We start from the raw sequence: 24434 nt of genomic DNA on the forward strand, positions 1-24434 counted from the left end.
GGCTAGACCCATGTCCGGCAGTCCTCGATCCCCACTGGCCTCTAGGCCTCCGACTCAAGTCAAGCAGAGTAGCCCAGCCCATTCAGAGCAGGCCTCCCCAGATGTCTGGATGCCCTCCACGCAGGAGGCCCTGCAGGTGGCCTGGGATGTTATGTCCATGCCGGAACCAGGAGCACCGCCGATGTTGGCTCCACGCTCCAGAGGTGAGCCACCGCTGGGATCTCCGCAGTTGCCCTTATCTCAGTCAAGAGAATGTTCCCAACTCCGTTCACCCCCTAGTGACCGTTCAGGGCAAAGTCCAAGTGCATTGCCCTCGACTCCCTCTACTCTGTCTGGTTGGGTTCCGTCCGACCGAGATTCTTGGCACCGCTCCACCTCAAGGAGCGAATACCAACGGGACCAAGGCAGATGTCGCCAAAGGTCCTCGTCTCGGAGGGGTTATCGTAGCCGGTCGTCGACGCCGTTCCCGCTCAGAATCCTACTCCAAGACCCCACCAAGGCATCATCTCCGCAGCCCTGGGCATTGATCGCTGGCATCTTGCCGTTGCAGGTCCGCCCATAGGCCCGATCGCAGAGCAGCCATTACAGAGGGTATCAGTCTTCCACATTGGGATTGCGGTCCTGTGGTCAGCGTCGCTCCCAGCACCGCCGCTCCTCCCAGTCCGGGGACAGCGGCAGGTCGTACGTCAGCCCAGCCTCCATTCGTAGTTGTCCATCGATGGGCCAGGCCAGCCAGGTTGAACAACCCGCAGCAGGTGCAGTGGCACCAGGCCCCGTGGCTGGTCCAATGGTACCTGTGGGCACCGTGGCCCCAGATGCAGCCTCGTGTGGGGGCTCGCTTGGTGGCCGGAGCCTCAGAAGCACCATCGGCCTCCCTCTCCAGACCTCTGAGGAAGGAGTCAAGGGGATGTACATCCTCAGCGCTGTACCCAGAGACTGACCAGGTGGTGGACCCTCCAGAGCCAGCAGACACCCCGAATACTGCACCGGCCTGCTCGCCCTCCCCAGATGAGACAATTACGGTCCTGCCCCCCTCAATCCCGCAGGAGAACTTTAGGGCTCACCAAGAACATTACCAAGAACATTAAGGGGTGGCAAAAATTTCAAATGCCCTGTGGCAAACACCAGCCTCGTTGGCCCCCATCTTCAAGAGTACTTTGTACCCACCAATGGACACGATTACTTGTATGCCCAACTCCCTGGTGGTCGAGTCAGTCAACCATAGGGAACAGCAGGGCCAGCTATCTCCTACCCCAAAAAATAAAGATTCACAGAGGCTGGACTCTTTTGGAAGAATAATTTATTCTTCTTCGAGCTTTCAGTTACGAGTTGCAAACCACCAGGCTCTCCTGGGCTGGTATGAGTTCAGTTTGTGGGGTCCTTTCCCAAGTTTGAGGACTCCCTCCAGGAGCGCAATAGGAAGGAGTTCAAAGTGCTGGTGGAGGAGGGTACAACAGCTGCCAGGGCAACCCTGCAGGCAGCTTCAGATGCAGCGAAGACAGCCACGCGGTCCATGGTCTCCGCGGTGTCAATGAGAAGGGTATCGTGGCTCCTGCTCTCGGGGCTGTCAAGCCAGGCACAGATCTCCATGCAGGATCTCCCATTTGACGACAAAGCTCTGTTTGCAGAACAGATGGATACAAGGCTGCACGGCATGAAAGACTCCTGCACAACCCTCCAGACTCTGGGTCTCTATGTTCCGGCTCCAGCTAAAACTAAATTAAGCCACAGCAGATTCCCGCTCAGGCCACTCACCTGAAATACGAGGCCACCTATAAGAAGTCGTGGGAGGTGCACTCAGTACAAGAGGTGCACTCAGAGGCAGTCTCGGCATTCCCCCCCCCAGCCTGGGCCCTCTAAGGGCAAGCAGGTGGGGAAAAGGCGATTTTTGATGGGACGCTCGGGGGCGCCCTGCCAGTTCTCATCCGGGATCCACCCTCAGTAAAGCTTCCCTTCTCCAATCGGTTGTGTGCTTTCCTCCTGGAGTGGTCGTGGCTGACCTTGAACCGATGGGTCCTCAACACCATCTCTCAGGGCTACACCTTCCAATTTACTTCCTCCCCGCCCAACCATCCCCCGTCCCTCCTGGGGGACCCCTCGCATGTAGTCCTGCTCGAGCAGGATGTGGGGCAGCTCCTGGGTCTAGGAGTGGTGGAAGTGGTACCCAGGGAGTTCAAAGGCAAGGGGTACTACTCCTGCTATTTCCTTATCCCGAAGGCCAAAGGGGGTCCATCCTGGACCTGCGAAGTCTGAACCAGTACATGGTGAAGCTCAAGTTCCTCATGGTCTCCCTGGCCTCCATCATCCCCTCCCTGGATCCTGGGGACTGGTATGCTGCCCTTGATCTGCAAGACGCATACTTTCACATTCATATATTTGAGGGGCACAGACGCTTTCTCAGTTTTGTGGTGGGGCAGAATCATTACCAATTTACGGTCCTCCCATTTGGCCTGTCCACTGCCCCCAGGGTATTTACAAAATGTATGTCAGTGGTAGCCGCCTACCTCAGGCGATGGGGGGGGGTCCAGATCTTTACTTGATTGGCTGATCAAGGGCAGCTCCTGGTCAAGGCAGGTGAGGGATCATGTGACGCTCCTCCTGTCCACGTGCACCGCTTTGGGCCTGTTGGTAAACAACACTAAGTCAATGTTAGTCCTGGTTCAATACATAGAGTTTATCGGGGTGCTCCTGGAAGCCTCATTGGCCAGAGCCTCCCTCCTACCGGACAGGTTCGAGGCCCTGAAGGGGCTCATCAACACAGTCACAAGGTTCCTGGTGACAACAGCCAGAGCTGCCTCTAGCTCTTGGGTCACATGTTGGCGGGCATGTACGTGATCCGTCACTCCAGACTCAGGACGAGGCCCCTCCGGTTCTGGTTGGTCTCGGAGTTTTCCCAGGCCAGGGACAGGATGGACAAAGTCCTCACTGTACCCGACTCGGTGACTGCCTCCCTATTGTGGTGGTCTGCGCCAAGCAACATGCTCCAAGGGGTCCTGTCGCTGGAACTGGTGTCTGATGCATCGGACCTGGGTTGGGGGGCCCACATGGGGAACATTCAGATCCAAGGTCTGTGGTCGGCTCAGGATCTGACCCTACACATAAATGTCAAGGAACTCAGGGCGGTACGGCTGGCGTGCATGGCCTTCCACTTGCACCTGGAGGGCAGGGTGGCCAGAGTCCTCCCAGACAACACAGCCTTGATGTTCTATATCAACAGGCAAGGTGGGGCCCGATCCTCTGCCGCGAAGCCCTCAGGCTGTGGGATTTCTGTATAGCCCACATCATCTTCCTAAAGGCTTTCCATCTACCGGGCCCCTGGAACGTGCGGGTGGATCGCTTGAGCAGGGACTTCTTCTCTCAGCACGAGTGGTCTCTCCACCCAGAGGTGGCTCACAGGCTTTTCTGAGTGTGGGGTACTCCCCCGGTGGACCTGTTCGCAACTCCACAGAACAGGCGCTGTCCCCAGTTCTGCTCGGGGGGAGGGGGAACTGGGAAGGGGCTCTATCTCTGATGCCTTTCTCCTGTCCTATCAGGCCAGTTTCTCTGTGCCTTTCCCCCGTTCCCACTGATCAGCAAGATCCTGGAAAAAAATAGACTGACAAGGCCAGGGTCCTTCTGATTGCCCTGGCATGGCCCAGGCAACATTGGTACGGGACCCTCACGGACCTGGCGGTTGCTCCGCCATGGTCATTGCCATTCCGCCCAGACCTGCTCTCCCAGGACCAGGGCCGCCTCCTCCACTCCAGCCTAGCAGCTCTCCACCTCACGGTGTGTCTGCTCAATGGTTAGGTACGGAGGAAAGGACATGCTCAGAAGGGGTTCAATCCACGCCCCTCCACACGCTGCGCCTACTTGGCAAATTGGTCCTGGTTCTCCAGATGGGCGAATGAGTGGGGCGTTTCCCCGGTAGCCGCCCCAATCCAGTTTATCCTGGACTACCTTCTCCACCTTAGAGCCCAGGGCCTGGCGCCCTTGTCAGTCAAGGTGCACCTGGCAGCCATATCGGCCTTCCATCCGCCAGTGCAGGGTCGCACGGTATTCTCCCATGCTATGACTGGCCGGTTCCTCAAGGGATTGAATCGTCTCTTCCCTGTATGCTCGGCCCCCGGTCCTGCAGTGGGACCTAAACCTGGTCCCACCTCTCATGGAAGGTGGCCTTCCTGGTCGCAATCATGTTGGCCAGACGGGGCTCAGAGCCCTGACCTCCGAGCCCCCATACACGTTTTTCCATAAGGACAAGGTCCAGCTCCGCCTGCACCCTGCATTCTTTCCGAAGGAGGTCTCCGCCTATCACATGAGTCAGGACATTTTTCTACTGGTCCTCTGCTCCAAGCCCCTCTTGTCCAGTGAGGAGCGCCGTCTCAACACTCTTGATGTGCGACGGGCTCTGGCTTTCCACCTCGAGTGGACCAAGCTGTTCAGAAAGTCTTCACAACTGTTCATCACTTCGGCTGAGCGCATGAGGGGTCGGTCGATCTCTACTCAGCAGCTCTCCAACTGGATCGCTTCGTGCATCCGTACCTGTTATGATCTTGCAGGTATCCCCCGCCACCGATTGTGAAGGCGCACTCGACTCAAGCGCAAACCTTGTCGGCTGCCTTCTTGGCCCACGTCCCCATCCAGGGCTGCCCACATGGTCTTCGGTTCACATGTTCATCTCGCACTATGCGATCATCTCCCAAACCAGAGCTGATGCCGGGTTTGGCAGGGCTGTACTCAGTCTTGAGAATCTGTGAACTCCTACCCACCTCCAACAGATATAGCTTGGAATCATCTATTGTGGAACACACGAGCAATCACTCAAAGAAGAAGAGACAGTTACCTTTTCTGTAAACTGATGTTCTTCGAGATGTGTTGCTCATGTTTCACATCCTGCCCTCCTTCCCCTCTGTTGGAGTTGTCTGGCAAGGAGGAACTGAGGGTGGGGGGAGCGCACAGCTCCCCTTATACCGCGCCATGGAGGCGCCACTCCAGGGATCGCTGGGGCTCTCCCCCTCCCCCCCCATGGGTACTGCTAGGGGAAAAACTTCTGGCACCGGTGCACATGGCGAGCACGCACACCTATTGTGGAATAGACATGAGCAACGCATCTCAAAGAACACCAGTTACGGAAAAGGTAACTGTCTTTTCAAATCTGGCACATTCTGGAGAGCAGTGGTCTGCTTTATATACGGTACAAGTATGTGGGGGCTGGGCTGTCTCAATCCTAAAAGGATTCTGCTACTAATCAGAAACCTGCTGTGCAGCTTGAATTGGTCCAGTGTTTTCTCTCTTCCATTGGTATTTACACAGTGCTGGCTTGCAATGTCTTCACTGCTGTTGTCATTGTCATGAGTATTAAATTGACCCAGTGTATCCCATTGTTCCAGCATGCTTGTTCTTTGTTTTCTTCTTGTTTGGTGTTACTTTAACTAGCTGTATGTTTTTAAATGAGACCACTAATCTGCCTTCTCTGTGATCCCATAGTCTCTGCCTCTTAGTAGAAGCAGTAATCATTTGGACAAGCAAGGTACTTGAACACATGGCTAGCACTAAGCATGTGAGTTGTTGTCTTCAGTGAGCCTGTTTGCTTAAAACTAGCCACACTCTCTCTGAAGCACTTTTTGCATTGGGAACTTGAGCTGGCGTATAGTCACCTGGTCTGTGGAAAGGCATCTAGGTTTTGGCTATTGTAGATGTGGGTGAGTGATTTCCGCCACCTGGTTAGTTTTCTTAGTATCTCTGGAAAATCTCTCATAACTCTTATCTTGATTTGCAGCCAAAGTGATCATCCACCAGACACTTAGTGTCTTAGAAGACATTGTGGAGAGTATCTCTGGAGAGTCTACCAAGTCTCGGCAGATCTGTTATCAGTCACTGCAGGAATCTGTGCAGGTCTCACTAGCCCTCTTCCCAGCTTTCATTCATCAGTCAGGTATAACAATAGGACAAGCTTTAATGCTGTGAGTAGCTCTTATGACCTACTGATAAATGCCCAAGGCCCATTCTGATAAAATTAGCCTTGGCACATACATGATATGCATAGATTTGTTTGCCCAAGTGGAATGTGAATCAGTACCATGGGCAGCTGTTTAATTAGGAACTTTTAGGTTAAGCTGCATCTTGGATCAGGAAAGGGTCAGAGGACATTTGATAGGGAAATGGTCTTAAATTGCTTAAACAACTGGTATTCCAGCTGACGAGGACATAGTCATGAAAGCTTGTAACATACTGAATCCTCAAAATGCCCTATACCTGCTCCTCGGGAATGGTCCCTTGCACCACACACTATGGAACAAACCCGGCTAAGGGGTTTAAAAACAAAAAAATGTTTTTTGCATGTAATGTTTTCGGGCATTTTCCATATCTTCAGAATCGTGAAGAGGTGTGGAGGTGTAGCCCCGTTCAGACCAACGCAGACTGTTCTTGAGACTGCTTGTGAAGCAAAGAATCCTGGGTCAGAGCCAGGCCCCAAAGGTCCTTGCTAACCAGTCTTATCCTGAGCAAGACCCCAGTTAATCTTGAAAAGCAGGCTTTGTATCGCACTCTGGCAGCTGGAAGCTAAGGTCCCTGAAGTACCCAGCACCTCACCTTAAAAGAGGCACCAGGGCAGCCAAGTGAGACCCTCATGGATCATATCTAGTACCCCAAAGAGAGCTGGCAGCTTCTGCAGTGGAGCAGGAATACAAAACTGTTTCCCTTGGCTGTGTAGAGAAGTAAAGAGTTCAGGGATAGGGGGAAGAATAAGAGACAGGATAGAGGACAACTTTAAATGCAAACAAAATCCAGTAGGGTGAGCTGGAGTCACAACTCCCTGATTAACCATTCTGGTGAATAGCTAGCGGACAAGGGAACAGTGAAATTTACCTTTATGAACGGTCTCATGCAGTTGCAGTATTTATCCATGGTTGGACGTGCACAGTGAAAGAATTGAGCAGATACAGCTTTAACATGACAGGTTTCAGAGTAGCAGCCGTGTTAGTCTGTATTCGCAAAAAGAAAAGGAGTACTTGTGGCACCTTAGAGACTAACAAATTTATTAGAGCATAAGCTTTCGTGAGCTACAGCGAAGTGAGCTGTAGCTCACGAAAGCTTATGCTCTAATAAATTTGTTAGTCTCTAAGGTGCCACAAGTACTCCTGAGCTTTAACATGGTTATCCAATCAAGTGTGTGAGACAGTGCTAGCACAAGACTTGGACTCTGCAGTGATGATCAGTTAAGCACACAACCATGTGCTGGGAATTACCTCTGAATTCAGCCAAGTGTCTTTAATAATTACAAAAATCAAACCAGTTTCCTTTTTCTCCTCCTCCCTTCCCCCGCCTCTTAAAGGCACGTAGCTTTTGAATTTCATGTTACTTCCTGTTGATCCTGTATAAGCAGTGAACTGACAGAGCGTGGCCCAAGAGGCACCTCAGTACCTTCCATGTTGGCTCAGACTAATTAAGTGGGTTCTCTACTGTTAGCACTGTATCATGCTGGTTGGATGTATAAAAGGCCACTCCAGTTTAGCTCTTCCACCATGTGTCAGGTTATAAACCTTTGGCACCAGCCCTTAGTCTCACTTGCAATGGCAGCCCTGCTGGTAATCCCAACATGAATGAGTAAAGGGGAATCCAGCACAGGAGGAGCAGATCATTAACAAAACAAACATTTACAGTGCTTTACAGCTGTCTCGTTAACACCTTCCCTTGCCTTTCTTCTTTCTATTACAGATGTGACAGATGAGATGCTGAGCTTCTTCCTCACCCTCTTCCAAGGACTGAGGGTACAGATGGGAGTACCTTTCACTGAGCAGATCATACAGACCTTCCTAAACATGTTCACCAGGTATCTGTCACCCCAGTTGCCTAACTGATGAAAAGTTATTTCTGGACCCTGTGTGAGGAAGCTCTTTACCTTGAGAATTTCTGCTGTATGAGCAGCTTGCTGATTGGCCTCTTCTCTAAAGTGTCCCTTAATATTTTCACCCCCTCAGCGTCTGGATTTTTTTCTCTGTCCCAGGACTGAATCCATTGGGGGAAGGAGGCAAAAATGCTTCTGAAAAACTCCAGATGACTTGGAGGGAGGAGGCAGGTTACAACACTGGGGGTTGGTCCTGGGGCCGGTTTTGTTCAACATCTTCATTAACGATGGGATGGGTTGCACGCTCAGCAAGTTAGCGGATGACACTAAGCTGGGGGGAGAGGTGGATATGCTGGAGGGTAGGGATAGGGTCCAGAGTGACGTAGACAGATTGGGAGGATTGGGCCAAAAGAAATCTGATAAGGTTCAACAAGGACAAATGCAGAGTCCTGCACTTAGGACAGAAGAATCCCATGCACTGCTAAAGGTTGGGGACTGACTGGCTAAGCAGCAGTTCTGTAGTAAAGGTTTGGGGATTACAGTGGATGACAAGCTGGATACGAGTCAACAGTATGCCCTTGTTGCCAAGACGGCTAACGGCATATTGGGCTGCATTAGTAGGAGCATTGCCAGAAGATCGACGGAAGTTGTTATTCCTCTCTATTCATCACTGGTGAGGCCATATCTGGAGTATTGCATCCAGTTTGGGCCCCCCACTACAGAAAGGATGTGGACAAATTGCAGAGAGTCCAGCGGAGGGCAATGAAAATGATTAGGGGGCTGGGGCACATGACTTATGAAGAATGGCTGAGGAAACTGGGGTTATTTAGTCTTCCAAAGAGAAGAGTGAAGGGGGATTTGATAGCAGCCTTCAATTGCCTGAAGGAGGTTCCAAAGGGGATGGAGCTGGGCTGTTCTCCATGGTGGCAGATGACAGAACAAGGAGTAATGGTCTCAAGTTGCAGTGTGGGAGGTTTAGGTTGGATATTAGGATAAACTAGGAGGGTGGTGAAGCACTGGAATGGGTTACCTAAGGAGGTGGTGGAGCAGGTACAGAGAAGGGCTACTAGGGTGATCCGAGGAATGGAAAACTTGTCTTATGAAAGGAGACTTAAGGAGCTTGGCTTGTTTAGCCTAACTAAAAGAAGGTTATGGGGAGATATGATTGCTCTCTATAAATATATAAGAGGGATAAATACAGGAGAGGGAGAGGAATTATTTCAGCTCAGCACCAATGTGGACACAAGAACAAATGGGTATAAACTGGCCACCAGGAAGTTTAGACTTGAAATTAGACTAAGGTTTCTAACCATCAGAGGAGTGAAGTTTTGGAATAGCCTTCCAAGGGAAGCAGTGGGGGCAAAAGATCTATCTGGTTTTAAGATTCTACTTGATAAGTTTATGGAGGAGATGGTATGATGGGATAATGGGATTTTGGGAAGTAATTGATCTTTAAATATTCAGGGTAAATAGGACTAATCCCCTGAGATGTGATATTAGATGGATGGGATCTGAGTTACTACAGAAAATTCTTTCCTGGGTATCTGGCTGGTGAATCTTGCCCATATGCTCAGGGTTTAGCTGATATAGCCATATTTGGGGTCAGGAAGGAATTTTCCTCCAGGGCAGATTGGAGAGGCCCTGGAGGTTTTTCGCCTTCCTCTGTAGCATGGGGCATGGGTGACTTGAGGGAGGCTTCTCTGCTCCTTGAAGTCTTTAAACCATGATTTAAGGACTTCAATAGCTCAGACATAGGTGAGGTTTTTTTTGTAGGAGTGGGTGGGTGAGATTCTGTGGCCTGCGCTGTGCAGGAGGTCGGACTAGATGATCAGAATGGTCCCTTCTGACCTTAGTATCTATGGATCTCCATCCATAAAGGTTTTTAAGGCCTGACCTGACAAAGCCCTGGCTTTTAGTTAGGGTTGAGCAGAGGGTTGGACTAGAGGTCTCTTCCAACCCTAATCTTCTACGATGCTATGACACAAGAAGCTATCCTCTGCCAGCAAACACAAATCATATTCCCAAGGTCCTCTCATAAATAGGTGGGAACGGATCTTGTATGAACAAAAGGGGGTGTTTTGCTTCTCAGAATCTGAAACAACATTCAGAAATTGATCTCTGCCTCCAGCATAGGCCTAGACTGGGAGCTTCTACCTCTGTGAAGGAAAGAACCTCTCCAGGCTGCTGCACCTTGCATGTGACCATGAATTAGCATTGGTGCCTTGCTCAAGAAAGGATAGCCTTTCCAGCTGCAGGATATGTGCTGCTGCTGTTTATAGTGGCCTAGTTGGATGGGGAAATTGACTGCCCACCAGTCATTAATCTGGGGCCTGCACACGAATGCTGAGAGACATGTTAAGGAAATGGCAAAGCTATTGTAATACCTTATGGTTTCATGTAAGACAAAAGAAATATTGCACAACTGACTTCATGACCCTGTTCTTGTGTTGCTCTTTAAGGTCTGGATCAGGAGAATATTGTGTGCCCTAATCATCCTAAATCTGTGGAAGCCTGGGTGGTTTTGTGTCACTTCATCACAGAGCCAGCTCCCTTCTGAGATTGGCTGCAATCAGTCTATAGCAACACCTTAAACTAAATTAATGGTGTTTGTCTGCTGCTGTTGCCTTCAAATGTTTTAATTTGACTAAACATCTCCCTCAGACTTCTGACAGTGTCAATGACTTTGTTTGTGTCCTAGAGAGCAGTTAGCAGAGAGCATCCTCCATGAGGGCAGCACTGGCTGTCGTGTGGTTGAGAAGTTTCTGAAGATTCTGCAAGTGGTGGTACAAGAACCAGGCCAAGTGTTCAAGCCTTTCTTACCTAGCATCATCTCGCTGTGCATGGAACAGGTCTACCCCATCATTGCAGAGGTAGGTAAACTCCCATACAACGGGCGGAGTTAGTGTCCAGTTAAAATCCTGAGCTGGAGAAGAAATTTTGTTTTCCTTCATGCTATTGCAGTCTGAGCCGCTAGATGGGGTGAGCTGGGACAGAATTACTGTTAAATCTGGAGCCTGATCTGGGTTGGTCATTGCATGGTAGCTGTGAAGAAGCTAAATTTTCAGATATGTTCAAGGCAAGGTTTCAGGACTCACTACATGTCCAGTGGGTTTTTTGCATAGCCCAGACGAGCATTGCTTACCCTAGAGGAAAATAAGATTTAAGTTCTTGGTCATCAGCTCAGCCATGCCCTTGCTATAATGTAGCACCTCTGGTCTGAAATACTGTTCTGGATGACCACCTGCATATTATGGGGAAGAGCTATTTGTAGTGGGATCCACTGAAGTAGCTGCTTTCCACCCAAGCAGTCGGTTCTAAGATTCTTTTTCTCCCCCAGCGCTCATCTCCTGATGTGAAAGCAGAGTTATTTGAGCTGCTTTTCCGGGTCCTCCATCACAATTGGCGGTACTTCTTCAAGTCTAGCGTTCTGGCAAGTGTCCAGAGAGGGATAGCAGAAGAACAGATGGAGAACGAAGCACAGTTCAGTGCCATTATGCAGGTAACTCAACAACTCTCACAACTTGAGAAATTAGGATTTCCTGATGGAAGTTTTCTGTTGTAGTGACCAGACAATTAGAAACTCTCAGGGTTGACTTAAACTAGGTTTAACATGTTGAGTTCTTGTTGCACAGCTATGGAAACCTTAGCTCACACGTGGGATGTATGGTTGTGTAGACAAGACGAAGAATATCTTACCTTTTAGAACATAAAGGGATAATAGGCATCTCAAGGGGTCACTTTCTCGATGTGGATTTGTGCACTACAATGATGCAGCACACCCCAGATCCAGAACTAAAGCATCACTGTTACCTTTACTGCCACACGTCTCTTGAAGTGCAGTAGGGCAATCTGGTAGTGATGAAAGCTTGTATGGTACTACAGTGTCTCTTCTGGGTTTACATTGACTTATTACTATAAGATGTTCCACTGTATCTGGGTCCATCACATCTAGGAAAGAAAAGTTACTGGATATTCTGTAGCAGTGGTGAGCAACTTGAGGCCCATGGGCTGCATGCGGCCCATCAGGGTAATCTGATTGCAGAACGCAAGACATTTTGTTCAAGTTGACCGTCCACAGGCACAGCCTCCCGCAGCTCCCAGTGGCCATGCTTCGCCGTTCCTGGACAATGGAAGCGGCGGGCCACAGGGATGTGCTGGCCTCCACTTCCCGCAGCTTCCATTAGCCGGAAACGGCGAACAGCAGCCACTGGGAGCTGTGGGGGAGCCGTGCCTGCAGACAGTCAACGTCAGTAAAATGGCTTATGGCCTGCAATCAGTTTACCCTGATGGGCCGCATGCAGCCCGCGGGTTGACCACCACTGTTCTATAGGCTCTGGTCCTATGAATAGAGAAGGGAAATGAAATATAATAGCCCACAGGTAAAGCCTATAGCATTCTTTCTAACCTGGGGAGCCAGAATCCTAAAGAGCATAAAACTTCCTTGTTTCAGGTTTTACTCTGGCATTTATCAAAACTGCTCAAGCCTGTGGGTGGGTACTTCAAGAGCAGGATTAGCTCTCCAAACGGTTTAACGCAGCTAGCAGCAAAATTCAAAGCATCATCCCAATCAGTCACCCAGTCGGTCTGCCTGATGCAATGCTCTTTACCTCCAGCCTACTTCAGAGTAAACAGAGCCTTGCGCCATGCCCTGGGAGCTCACAATCTCTGCGATCTGGCAGGTCCGCACAGGGCAGAGAGTTCCAGAGGGCAGGGCCATCCATTGAGAGGTCAAATCGGAGGGCTGGTCACAGAACTGCCTGCGATTGAGCACTCACAGGAGTGGTCCTCTCTGTAGTATTACAGGTGGAGACGTTTCTCTCTTATTCAGAGAGTTAAACCCTGTATTGAACTTTCTCTGTGTCCTTCCCCTTTCTGGTATCTTATGTATGCGGATAATTAGTACATGGCAAGCAGAGGTTTAAATCTTCAGTGCAGTAGCCTGCAGCATGCTAACTGGCCATGTGGACTCTGCTGCGGCACACTGAAAGTTCCATAGTACGCTGTGACCTGCTGCTGTTTACAAGGTCCGTGTGGCCAATCAGTGCACAGCAGGCTGTAGATTTACAGCCCAGCTTGTCAAGCACTAACTCTCCAAATAGAGAAGCCCTTAGATTCCACTGAGATCTACTAGGGCTCCTGGCACATCTCTGCATTACTACCCAAGCTATGCAGGGCTGCCTGAGCATGTTTGTTCTTGCCCCTTCTCTGACAGTGTGACTGGACTGAAACTTTCAGCTGCACCTTTCTAAAGTGGCCTTTACTCAGTAATAGAATATTAGCTGCCCCTTGGCCAGCGATTCTGGGCGACTTGGTTTTACTAGTTGGCTCCTGTTATTTAATGTTCTGCAAATGTTCTCTATGGTAAGAACAGCCTGTGTTATCCTGCGGAGTGTCAGTCTGGGCACTTGCTGCCATATCAGGTCAGAGTCCAGGACTGCGGCTGGATTTCGAAAAATGCTGGGTCATTTTTGACCATTAATACTGAGTTGCATGGCTATCAAGGGTAATCTAGTCTCTTGTTATGTGATGGAAGTTGTGGTACCCTATGGGAGGCATCAGGTAGAACTTTTCTACATCCCATTCCTTGTACAATATTAAAGCAGTTTAGTATGTGAGACTGTCATGCTCCTGAAGCCTCAAGTCTTGGCCTCTATCTGCAAGAAGATATTAATCCAGTCCAGTCCAATCCAGCAAACTTTGTTCCTAGACCCCTTATGGCTTGTCTTTCAGCTACCTGCTAGCTGCAGTTCCAGTTCTTTTGTTTTATTATTCATAGTAGGAATGTGTTATATCTGCCTATTGTCCTGGCCTCTGGGCTTATCCAGATGTTTAAAACAAAACCTCAACATGTGTACTCTCCCTCTTCCTCCCGCCCCCACAAAGAGCTGACCAGATGAAAACAGCTCATAATCGAGACCAGTGGTTCTCAAACTGTGTGTCAGGACCCCAAAGTGGGTCGCTACTCCATTTTAATGGGGTTGTCAGAGCTGGTTTAGACTTGCTTGGGTCCAGGGCCAGAGCCCAAATCTGAAGGCTTCAGCCCTGAGCGGCAGAGCTCAGGTTACAGGCCCCCTACCTGGGGCTGAAGCCCTTGGGCTTTGACTTTGGCCTCCCTGCCCAAGGCATTGGGATTTGGGCTTTGACCTCCCTATCCAGGGTGGCGGGGCTCGGGCTTTGGCTGAGGCTGCAGTTTCCCCCTCTGGGGTTCATAAAGTAATTTTTATTGTCCGACGGGGGTTGCAGTGCAATGAAGTTGGAGAACCCTTGGGCTAGTCAAATCCTCCCACCCACCCACCCATAAAGCCAACAAACTTGGGTTCTAGCTGACTACGAAAGGGAGACAATTTCATCACCAGCCATTCCTACAGTGAGAGAACACTGGCTCGAGTTCTCAAGAGTCTTAGTCAAAGGACTGTTCAGAGTGTCTCAGATGTGCTTAGACTTCAGTTCAAGTTTGGTCATTTTTTCTGGTCTGGTATCTGCATGGTTTGTTAAGCAATCACCTCTGCTCTGTGGGTTGACTGGAGTTAGGAGTGTCATGAGAGGTTCTTGTAACTCCTAGGGGGTTTGTCCCTGGGACATGGGCTCTTTGCTACTCTGGATGGGTTTTGCACTTGATAGGGCTCTGTCTGTATCCTTGGTGTCTGGATTATTAGATACAGAAGTGGAGTACCGGTGGCACCTTAGAGACTAACAAATTTATTAGAGCATAAGCTTTCGTGAGCTACAGCTCACTTCATCGGATGCATTTGGTGGAAAAAACAGAGGAGAGATTTATATAATGCATCCGATGAAGTGAGCTGTAGCTCACGAAAGCTTATGCTCTAATAAATTTGTTAGTCTCTAAGGTGCCACCGGTACTCCTTTTCTTTTTGCGAATACAGACTAACACGGCTGCTACTCTGAAACCTGTAGATATAGATGTGTCTCCCTGACCTCCTTGAAATATTTCCTGATGAAAGCTGAAAATCGGTCCTGTTTGGCAGGAACATTACTTGGAGGGGGGGAAATGGTTCCCTTTCTGGACAGCAAAAGCTGAAAGCTCGGCTTCCCACATTGCCATACGCTAGGTTGGCTGTGTGTGTGAGGTCAGGTTCACAATGAAGGCAAACAGCTGGGGGCGGAGGGGTTGACCAAGACAACTGTAAATGGATGTGGCTCAGCTTAACAGCTGGAAGGGTGTGAGTGAGGTCCTGAAAAGAAGGCAGGTCTTTCAAACAGCCTTCAGATTCTGCTTTGGGGAGAAGTGGTGGTTGAGCTTTTAGGGGCTGAAGCGCTAACTCTGCTGTCTGGGCTGACTTCTCCAGGTGTCTGTTTCCCAGCCTGAGCACTAGGTAGCAGTTCCCTGCAGGAGAGCGCGAGCCGGATTAGGCAGTATGTCTAGTATGGGAATGAGAGTTGAACGTGAAAAGCTCAGACAACACAAGCCTCTGGGCTGACAGAAGGCCCTGCCAAGTGGTATGTACTCTGATGCCAGGAGATCCAGTCGGGCACCAAATACTCCAATATATAGATCTACCTTTGGCCAGCACTTGATGTCATGTACTCCAGTTCTGTTTGGCAAACCTGCATGCTGGTCTTTAGGCATATTGCTACTCATTCCATCTCCTAAAATCTGTCTTTTTCCATAGGCATTTGGCCAGTCCTTCCTGCAGCCTGACATACACCTATTTAAACAAAATCTCTTCTATCTGGAGACACTGAATACCAAGCAGAAGCTATACCACAAGGTGAGTGCCAGTTGGTCAACTCCTGTGTGTGCTGTGTGCAGCAGCTAGAGGGCACTGTGCTGGGACCTGCTATATACCAAGTCGTGAGCCACTGCTAGGCTGAGCAGTGTGACAATATCTGGTGGCCTGGTATCTTGTGAATCTGGAATGCTAGAAATTACTGCTTGATGGTACTGGAAAGCTGCAACTCCAAGCTCTTGGTGGTACACAGCACCCCCAGGAGAGGTTTTGGAGTAAAGGCTGTGGGCAGGGGGTGCAGCAGACCTTGACTCATCATGTTCCTCCAGTAGTAGTTGTGCTAGGGGCACAGCACAGATTAAATCAACATTCCCCTGAGCCTGTTGCACTGGTGTCTGGTACAGAAGTGATCCCAGCTCTGCACTGGTCACAGTAAAAACCTTGTGGGCTCTTCATTGACAATAGGGAGGAGGATGGAAGGAGTCACCCCAAAATGGGAGGGGAGGAAAGGATTCACTGGGACGAATCTTCCCCCTCCCTTGAGCACAAGGAGCACAGAACAGGTGAGCCCCCACTGTCACTTAATCTCTCCATGTTATGGAGAGAGGAGAAGAGAGCAAGTCCAGGATAGGAACCTCCCCCTTGTGGAGGCAGAGGAGGAAATTTGCCGTCTATCCCAACAGCCAGGAAGGACTGGACTGGAATGAACGGAAGGACCAAAAACTATTGTACTTAGGGGTTTGAGCATGGCAAAGGATGACTTTGGGTGCTGGGGTTTGGACTAGGGCTGTCAAGCAATTAAACAAATTAATCAGATTAATTGCAATTAACTGTGTGATATAATAATAATGGAATACCATTTATTTTAAAAAAATCGGATGTTTTCTACATTTTGAAATGTATTGATTTCAGTTACAACACAGAACTGAAAGTGTACCGTGCTCACTTTATATTTATTTATTACAAGTATTTGCACTGTTAAAAGAAATGGTATTTTTCAATTCACTTACTAATACAAGTACTGTAGTGCAATTTCATTATGAAAATTGAACTTGCATATATAGAATTATGTACAAAAAAAATCTGCATTCAAAATAAAACAATGTAAAACTTCAGAGCCTGCAAATCCATGCAGTGCTGCTACTTGTTCAGCCAATTGCTCAGACAAATGAGTTTGTTTACATTTGCAGGAGATAATGCTGCCTGCTTGTTATTTACAATGTCACCTGAAAGTGAGAACAGTCGTTTGCATGACACTGTTGTTGCTGGCATCACAAGATATTTAAATGCTAGATGTGCTAAAGAGTCATACGTCTCTTCATGCTTCAACCACCATTCTAGGAGACATGCGTCCATGCTGATGACAGATTCTACTTGATAACAATCCAAAGCAGTACAGACCAACGCATGTTCACTTTCATTATCTGAGTCCGATACCACCGGCAGAAGGTTGATTTTCATTTTTGGTGGTTCGGGTTCTGTAGTTTTCGCATCGGAGTGTTGCTCTTTAAGACTTCTGAAAGCGTGCTCCACACCTCATCCCTTTCAGATTTTGGAAGGCACTTCAGATTCTTAAACGTTGGGTCAAGTGCTGTAGCTATCTTTAGAAATCTCACTTGGGTACCTTCTTTGCGTTTTGCCAGATCTTCAGTGAAAGTGTTCTTAAAATGAACAACGTGCTGGATCATCATTCGAGACTGCTGTAACATGAAATATATGGCAGAATGTGGGTAAAATAGCAAGGGACATACAGTTCTCCCCCAAGGAGTTCAATCACAAATTTAATTAACGTATTTTTTTAACAAGCGTCATCAGCATGGAAGCATGTCCTCTGGAATGGTGGCCGAAGCATGAAGGGGCATATGAATGTTTAGCATATCTGGCACATAAATACCTTGCAATGCCAGCTACAAAAGTGCCATGTGAGCGTCTGTTCTCACTGTCAGGAGATGTAAATAAGAAGCGGGCAGCATTATATCCTGTAAATGTAAACAAACTTGTTTGTCTTAGTGATTGGCTGACCAAGAAGTAGGACTGAGTGGACTTGTAGGCTCTGAAGTTTTTTACATTGTTTTGTTTTTGAGTGCAGTTATGTAACACAAATATCTACATTTGTAAGTTGCATTTTCACTACAAAGAGATTCCACTACAGTACTTGTATGAGGTGAACTGAAAAATACTATTTCTTTTTTTTGCAGTGCAAATATTTGTAATGAAATGAAAGTGCATATTTTTAATTAGAACACAGAATACACTATATATGGAAATGTAGAAAAACATCCAAAATATTTAATACATTTCAATTGGAATTCTATTGTTTTAAGTGCAGTTAAAACTGCGATTAATCGCAATTCATTTTTTTGAGTTAATCACGTGAGTTAACTGCGATTGACAGCCCTAGTATGGACTCATCAGTGGAGGAAGGCTAATCTCTGTGAAGCATTTGACCCTCACCTTGGCAGGCTGCAAGGTATTTGACCTTTAAAATCAAGTCATTCTGATTGTCGTGTTGCGTTCCCCCCACTTCGGTTCTGGTATATTGGCCATTGTCTTGAAGGACCGGAGGTAGAATCTGGGGCTTAGCCCTCCTGGCTACCAGATGAAAGCAGGGACCCCAGGTTAGGACCAGCTACCACAGAGGAACTCTGTCTTTGACCTGTGTCAATAGCGATGCCACAGCAGGCTGTTGTGGTTGGTGCAGTAACCAATCTTCAAGACTTGTTGGAACCTCTGGTGCTTTCGTAAGTATCTGGCATTGGGTGGGTGTCTGACGGGCTGGAGTGAGAAAGGGACTTACTGATCTCCTGCTTAAGTAGTGGATGTTTAAACTGCCATCGTTCTTCTGAGTCCATAACCACTGAGCTGAATGGGGCCAAATTCACCCCTGCCTTACACCAGGGATTAATTTGGCTCACTGTTCCAGTCCCTGCAGACTCGGCACTGCTACACTGGTTCACACTTGGGATGTGTTCTGTGCAGTCAAAGGGGCTAGCAGCTTCTGTTCTTAACTGAAAGCTGAAATCCTAGACAAACCATTGAGGCCTCCAGGAAAGTGGTGGTCAGATGCAGCTGTTGCTTACTGCCTTGATCTGGCCTTCACCGTTGAGAACTGCTTCTCCCCTTAGTGGGCACACTGACATTGCACTATGTACTGGCTCAGTCTGACCCTGCCCAGGGGGCTTGCCAGCTTGGGAGGATATGACTGAATGTGCTTCTCTCGCCCTGCAGAAGATCTTCCGGACAACTATGCTGTTTCAGTTTGTGAATGTGCTGCTTCAAGTGCTGGTCCACAAATCACACGACCTGTTGCAGGAAGAAATTGGCATTGCCATCTACAACATGGCTTCAGTGGACTTTGATAGCTTCTACTCGGCCTTTCTCACAGAGTTCTTAGCCAGTTGTGACGGCGTGGACTCCAATCAGAAAAATGTACTGGGAAGGAATTTCAAAATGGACAGGGTAAGGGGGAGCAACACTGCAGAGGGGTTACCTCTGGGCCAGGTACTAGCATGCATCACAGCAGAGTTATGTCATGACACATTCACTACCAGCTGGAGACCTGACCCCCGCGAATTCCCCACCAAACAAAAGGGATTTCTCAGAATCATCACTAAAGATGTGTGGCATTCCTATTGTCCTCTGTGCCTGCAACTGGAATTTCCTAGGGCTGCTAGCAAATCCAGCTGCTGTCTTCTCTCTGATTGTCTACTCAGCTGTAAATGAATTGACATATTGGGGGAATAAACTTCACCTGTGGCACTTACTCACACTCATTCTGGAACAAGGTTCTCAGGCCTTGCCCAACCAAGAGCTACCCTAGCAATTTACCTGCAGTTCAAGAACTGTAGCAAAGATGTATAAAATAGTGTAGCTGCAATCTCATTCATCTCCTGCAGGCCTTTTGGATAGAGCTGGAATAAGTGGGGGGCTCTAATCTCCCCAGTGTGCACATCCTTATGAATAGGGCTGTCAAACAATTAAAAAAAATTAATTGCGATTAATCATGTGATTAAACAATAATGGAATACCATTTATTTAAATATTTGGGGATGTTTTCTACATTTTCAAAGATATTGATTTCAAGTACAACACAATACAAAGTGTACAGTGCTCACTTTATATTTTTGATTACAAGTATTTGCACTAAAAAACAGAAGAAATTGTATTTTTCAATTCACCTAATACAAGTACTGTAGTGCAATCTCTTTATCATGAAAGTTGATCTTACAAATGTAGAATTATGTACAAAAAAACTACATTCAAAAATAAAACAATCTAAAATTTTAGAGCCTGCAAGTCCACTCAGTCCTACTTCTTGTTCAGCTAATTTCTCAGACAAACAAGTTTGTTTACAGAAGGAGATAATGCTGCCCGTTTCTTGTTTACAATGTCATCTGAAAGTGAAGAACAGGCGTTCTCACGGCACTGTTGTAGCCGGCGTTGCAAGATATTTACATGCTAGATGTGTTAAAGATTCATATGTCCCTTCGTGCTTCAACCACCATTCCAGATGACATGTCCGTGCTGATGATGGATTCTGCTCGATAACAATACAAAGCAGTGAGGACTGATGCGTGTACATTTTCATTATCTGAGTCAGATACCAGCAGCAGGTTGATTTTCTTTTTTAGTGGTTCAGGTTCTGTAGTTTCCGCATCTTTTGCTCTTTCAAGACTTCTGAAAGCATGCTCCACACCTCATCCTTTCAGATTCTCAAACCTTGGGTCGAATGCTGTAGCTATCTTTAGAAATTTCACATTGGTATCATCTTTGCATTTTGTCAGATCTGCAGTGAAAGTGTTCTTAAAATGAACATCATGTGCTGGGTCATTGTCCGAGACTGCTATAACATGAAATATATGGCAGAATACAGGTAAAACAGAGAAGGGGACATACAGTTCTCCCCCAAAGAGTTGAGTCACAAATTTAATAAACACTTGTTTAATGAGCATCATCAGCATGGAAGCATGTCCTCTGGAATGGTGGCTGAAGCATGAAGGGGCATACAAATTTTTAGCGCATCTATTGTAAATATCTTGCGATGCTAGTTACAAAAGTGCCATTAAAATGCCTGTTCTCACTTCCTGGTGACGTAAATAAGAAGAGGGCAATATTATCTCCTGTAAATATAAACAAACTTGTTTGTCTTAGTGATTGGCTGATCAAGAAGTAGGACTGAGTGGACTTGCAGGCTCTAAAGTTTTACATTGTTTGTTTTATTTTTGAATGTAGTTTTTTTTGTACATAATTCTACATTTGTAAGTTCAACTTCCATGATAATGAGATTGCACTACAGTACTTGTATTAGGTGAATTGAAAAATACTATTGGCCAAACTGGACAGTCTCTACACAAAAGAATAAATGGACACAAATCAGACGTCAAGAATTATAACATTCAAAAATCAGTTGGAGAACACTTCAGCCTCCCTGGACACTCAATTACAGACCTAAAAGTTGCAATTATTCAACAAAATAGCTTCAAAAACAGACTCCAAGAAACTGCAGAACTGGAATTAATTTGCAAACTGGACACCATTAATTAGGCTTGAGTAAAGACTAGGAGTGGATGAGTCATTACCCAAAGTGAAAACTATTTCCCCATGCTAATTTTCCCCCTACTGTTACTCTCACCTTCTTGTCAACTGTTTAAAATGGGTCATACTGATTATCACTACAAAAGTTGGTGGGGTTTTTTTTTCTCCCGCTGATAATATCCCACCTTAATCGATTAGTCTCAGTAGAGTTGGTATGGCAACCCCCATTTTTTCATGTTCTCTGTATATATTGTGGCAGAGTTCTGACCATGTCCCTGTGCGTCCCGCGCTTCCAGGCAGTTGATGCTAGCCTCAGAGGGTCACTGCGACCCTCCACGTAGGCCCTTCTCTCTAGGGCCAGGGTACAGTCTACTGAGCCCTTTTCATCATAAGCCAGCAAAGAGGTTGGTGAGAGAACTCCCACAGTCTCTGTTGTCCCTACAGGCTTATTCAAAAACATTTTAGCCTCCTGTCCTGACAGAGGCCTGTCTTCCCCTCCCAGGAGGTGTTTCTGTAGTGGCGGGTTGGGGGGAACCCGGGCCCACCCTCTACTTCGGGTTCCGGCCCAGGGACCCTCATGGCAGCAGCTGTTGGTAGCCAACCTTTCACTTCCAGAGTTGCTACATTTCTCTGGGCCACTTCCCCACAGCTCCCCTGCTTCTCTCTCTCAATGCCTTCTTCATCTTTACGTTAGGGCTCCCTTTCCAGTGGCTTGAGGGTATCTTCATTACCGAGCCCTTCAGCAGCACTTCCTCTCCTCCGGCTCCCTGTCTTTCTTCCGCCTGACTGAAGTGAGCCCTTTTATAGTATCAGAGGAACCTTAATTAGAGCCTGGTGTTCACATTAGCATAACAGCCTCACCTGACTCTTTGCAGGCTAATTGGAGTCATGTGCCCACCCTAGCCTAGAACAGCCCCTGCTCTGGTCAGTCAGGGAACAGAAAACTGCTTATTCAGTGGCCAGTATATCTGCCTTCTACTACTCTGCTGTACCCAACTTGCCTGGGTCTATCACGTAATATATAACTTCCTACTGTATTTTCGACTGCATGTATCTGATGAAGTGGGCTTTAGCCCACAAAAGCTTATGCTCAAACAAATTTGTTAATCTCTAAGGTGCCACAAGTACTCCTCGTTCTTTTTGCTGATACAGACTAACATGGCTACCACTCTGAAAACTATTTCTTTTATCATTTTTACAGTGCAAATGTTTATAATATACACTGATTTCAATTACAACACAGGATACGATATACATGAAAATGTAGAAAAACATCCAAAATATTTAATAAATTTCAATTGGTAATCTATAGTTTCCCAGTGCAATTAATCGCGATTAATTTTTTAAATTGTAATCAGTTTTTTTTTTTAGTTAATCGCATGAGTTAACTGCGATTGACAGTCTTACTTATGAAATATACCTGGCAATGGTTATAGACCAAGCTCCTGGGAGCACATATGGCCTTTGGGTGCTCCTGATCTAGAAAGGGATTTGTATGGAGGGAGGCAGGAAACCTGGAAGAAATAAGAATGGCCCTACTGGGTCAGACCAAAGGTTCATGTAGCCCAGTATCCTGTCTTCCGACAGTGGCCAGTACCAGGTGCCCCAGAGGGAATGAACAGAACAGGTAATCATCAAATGATCCATCCCCTGTCGCTCATTCCCAACTTCTTGCAAACAGAGGCTAGGGACACCATCCTTGCCCATCCTGGCTAATAGCCTTGATTTCCTTGCTGGCTTCTAAAATAGCCAAATGCAGTTGGAAAATAGGAGTCTTTGCTTCCATGTGTCCTGTCGCACTAGGAAACTTGAATTGCCCTGCGTGGCTCCACTGCAAAAAAAAGCACACAGGTTGCTGTTCTAGCAGATGACTCCTTCCCTGGCCATATGATGCCAGCTCATGTTCTGCGTGCCTAGGCACACTAAGAAATCAGTCCTGTAAATAAAATCCAGGATTTTCAAGCTTCTCTTGCAGGGAACCTCATTCTCAACAACTAGCCATTAGATTGAAGAACTATTCCAGGCAGAGAACTGGCTTCTCTTAATATGAGCATATTTACATAAGAGCAATAAGAGCATATTTACATCAAGGATTTGCCCTGAGATCGAGCTGTGGGGGAAACTGCCATAAGATATTCTTCTGGCATCTATGGGAGAACTGGATTACAGGTGAAATAAATAGGGGCTTTTGTCTTTCCTCATTGATTTACTAAGACAATGCCAAATACTGCTCTCTATGGTAAAATAGGTACTTGCAGGCCCTACTCCATTGTCACTGAAACTGTGTTGCTTGATCTTTCTCCAGGACCTGCCATCTTTTACCCAGAACGTGCACAGACTGGTGAATGACCTGCGCTACTACAGGCTCTGCAATGACAGTTTGCCACCCGGAACTGTGAAGCTATAGTTTCTGCACTGGACTCGTGTATTGATCACTGTAAAGAATGGATTTGTACTTCTTTTGTCACCACTTCCTCTCCTCCCTGCTCTCGTCAGTACTGGAGGATGATGCAGTGTCTTGTGCATGGGCACATGTTCTTGGATTCACGCACCACCACGCTTCCTTACCCAACCCAGAAACCTCCCGATTGAGTCAGCAGCACTGCCTGCAAGAATGCGTCTTAACGCCAACCGTAGGGCATTCCCACCATATGAAAAGTCATCTTGCTGGGTTCTTGTTTTACTAATATAGCACTTTGTTACGTCCAGAGATTTCAGTGAGTCGTCTTGACAAATCTTGTGTGTGTCAATCATGAGGCAGAAAAGCCAAAGACTACTTCAGACATTCGCACCTTCGCATCATTCCACCTTCCCGCCCCTGCCCTGCTCTTGGAGGAGAATTGTGATGTCGGGACTGGTTCGGCACTTGTCACTCCCTTTCGTTTTAAACTGCCTTGAAGCCTCCCTGCTATTTTCAGGGATTTAGAAACTTGAGGATTTTTTAATGTTTCCTCATCATTCCATTGTGATACTAAAACAACATGCTTAATGAAAATAAAGTGCTTACTTTGTTGTTTTAAATAGCTTCTTAGCTCCATCAAGTTGGTTTGCTGTTGAAAAAGCATTTCTTACCATGGGAAGTATGAGGGGGAGAGGCACTGGGTTCTTGCCCTCCTGCCCATCCCAAAATGGGAAGACATTTTCAAAGGCGCATGATGCTGCAGCATGGGATACCTGGATTCAGGTTAATCTTGGGATAGACCAAGGGGTTTTTATCTTGGAGGTTGAGCGGTGGGTAAAAAGTTCAACAGTCTCCATTCTGACTGGGGCAAAGTTTATGATGGCCCCAGTAGCATATTTGTGCCATCGTTAGGCAACTGGGACATGGTCTTTGCTTTTATGGTCTCTAATTTCTGTGACGGTCCTGTCTGAAATATTACTTCATC

General features: G+C 47.4%; 1 protein-coding gene across 7 annotated transcripts in view; it reads left to right on the forward strand.

Annotated features, from left to right (window-relative positions):
• XPO6 (exportin 6) overlaps positions 1-24069 on the forward strand; it is a 122442-nt gene extending 98373 nt beyond the window's left edge. For 3 of the 7 annotated variants that reach the window (XM_038418805.2, XM_038418806.2, XM_038418807.2), the window contains 7 exons: positions 5759-5914; positions 7696-7810; positions 10524-10695; positions 11163-11324; positions 15457-15555; positions 18742-18972; positions 23354-24069. In XM_038418805.2, coding sequence (XP_038274733.1) covers positions 5759-5914; positions 7696-7810; positions 10524-10695; positions 11163-11324; positions 15457-15555; positions 18742-18972; positions 23354-23455 — 1037 coding nt within the window. In that variant the 3' untranslated portion in view covers positions 23456-24069. Of the gene's footprint in view, positions 1-5758; positions 5915-7695; positions 7811-10523; positions 10696-11162; positions 11325-15456; positions 15556-17908; positions 17930-18741; positions 18973-23353 lie in introns of those variants that run through there. The other 4 variants (XM_043493526.1, XM_043493527.1, XM_043493528.1 and 1 more) reach the window with 3 other exon arrangements.
• The last annotated feature ends 365 nt before the right edge of the window (positions 24070-24434 follow it).

This window comes from Dermochelys coriacea, chromosome 10 (genome assembly GCF_009764565.3).
Source record: "Dermochelys coriacea isolate rDerCor1 chromosome 10, rDerCor1.pri.v4, whole genome shotgun sequence".
Classification (NCBI taxonomy): domain Eukaryota; kingdom Metazoa; phylum Chordata; order Testudines; family Dermochelyidae; genus Dermochelys; species Dermochelys coriacea.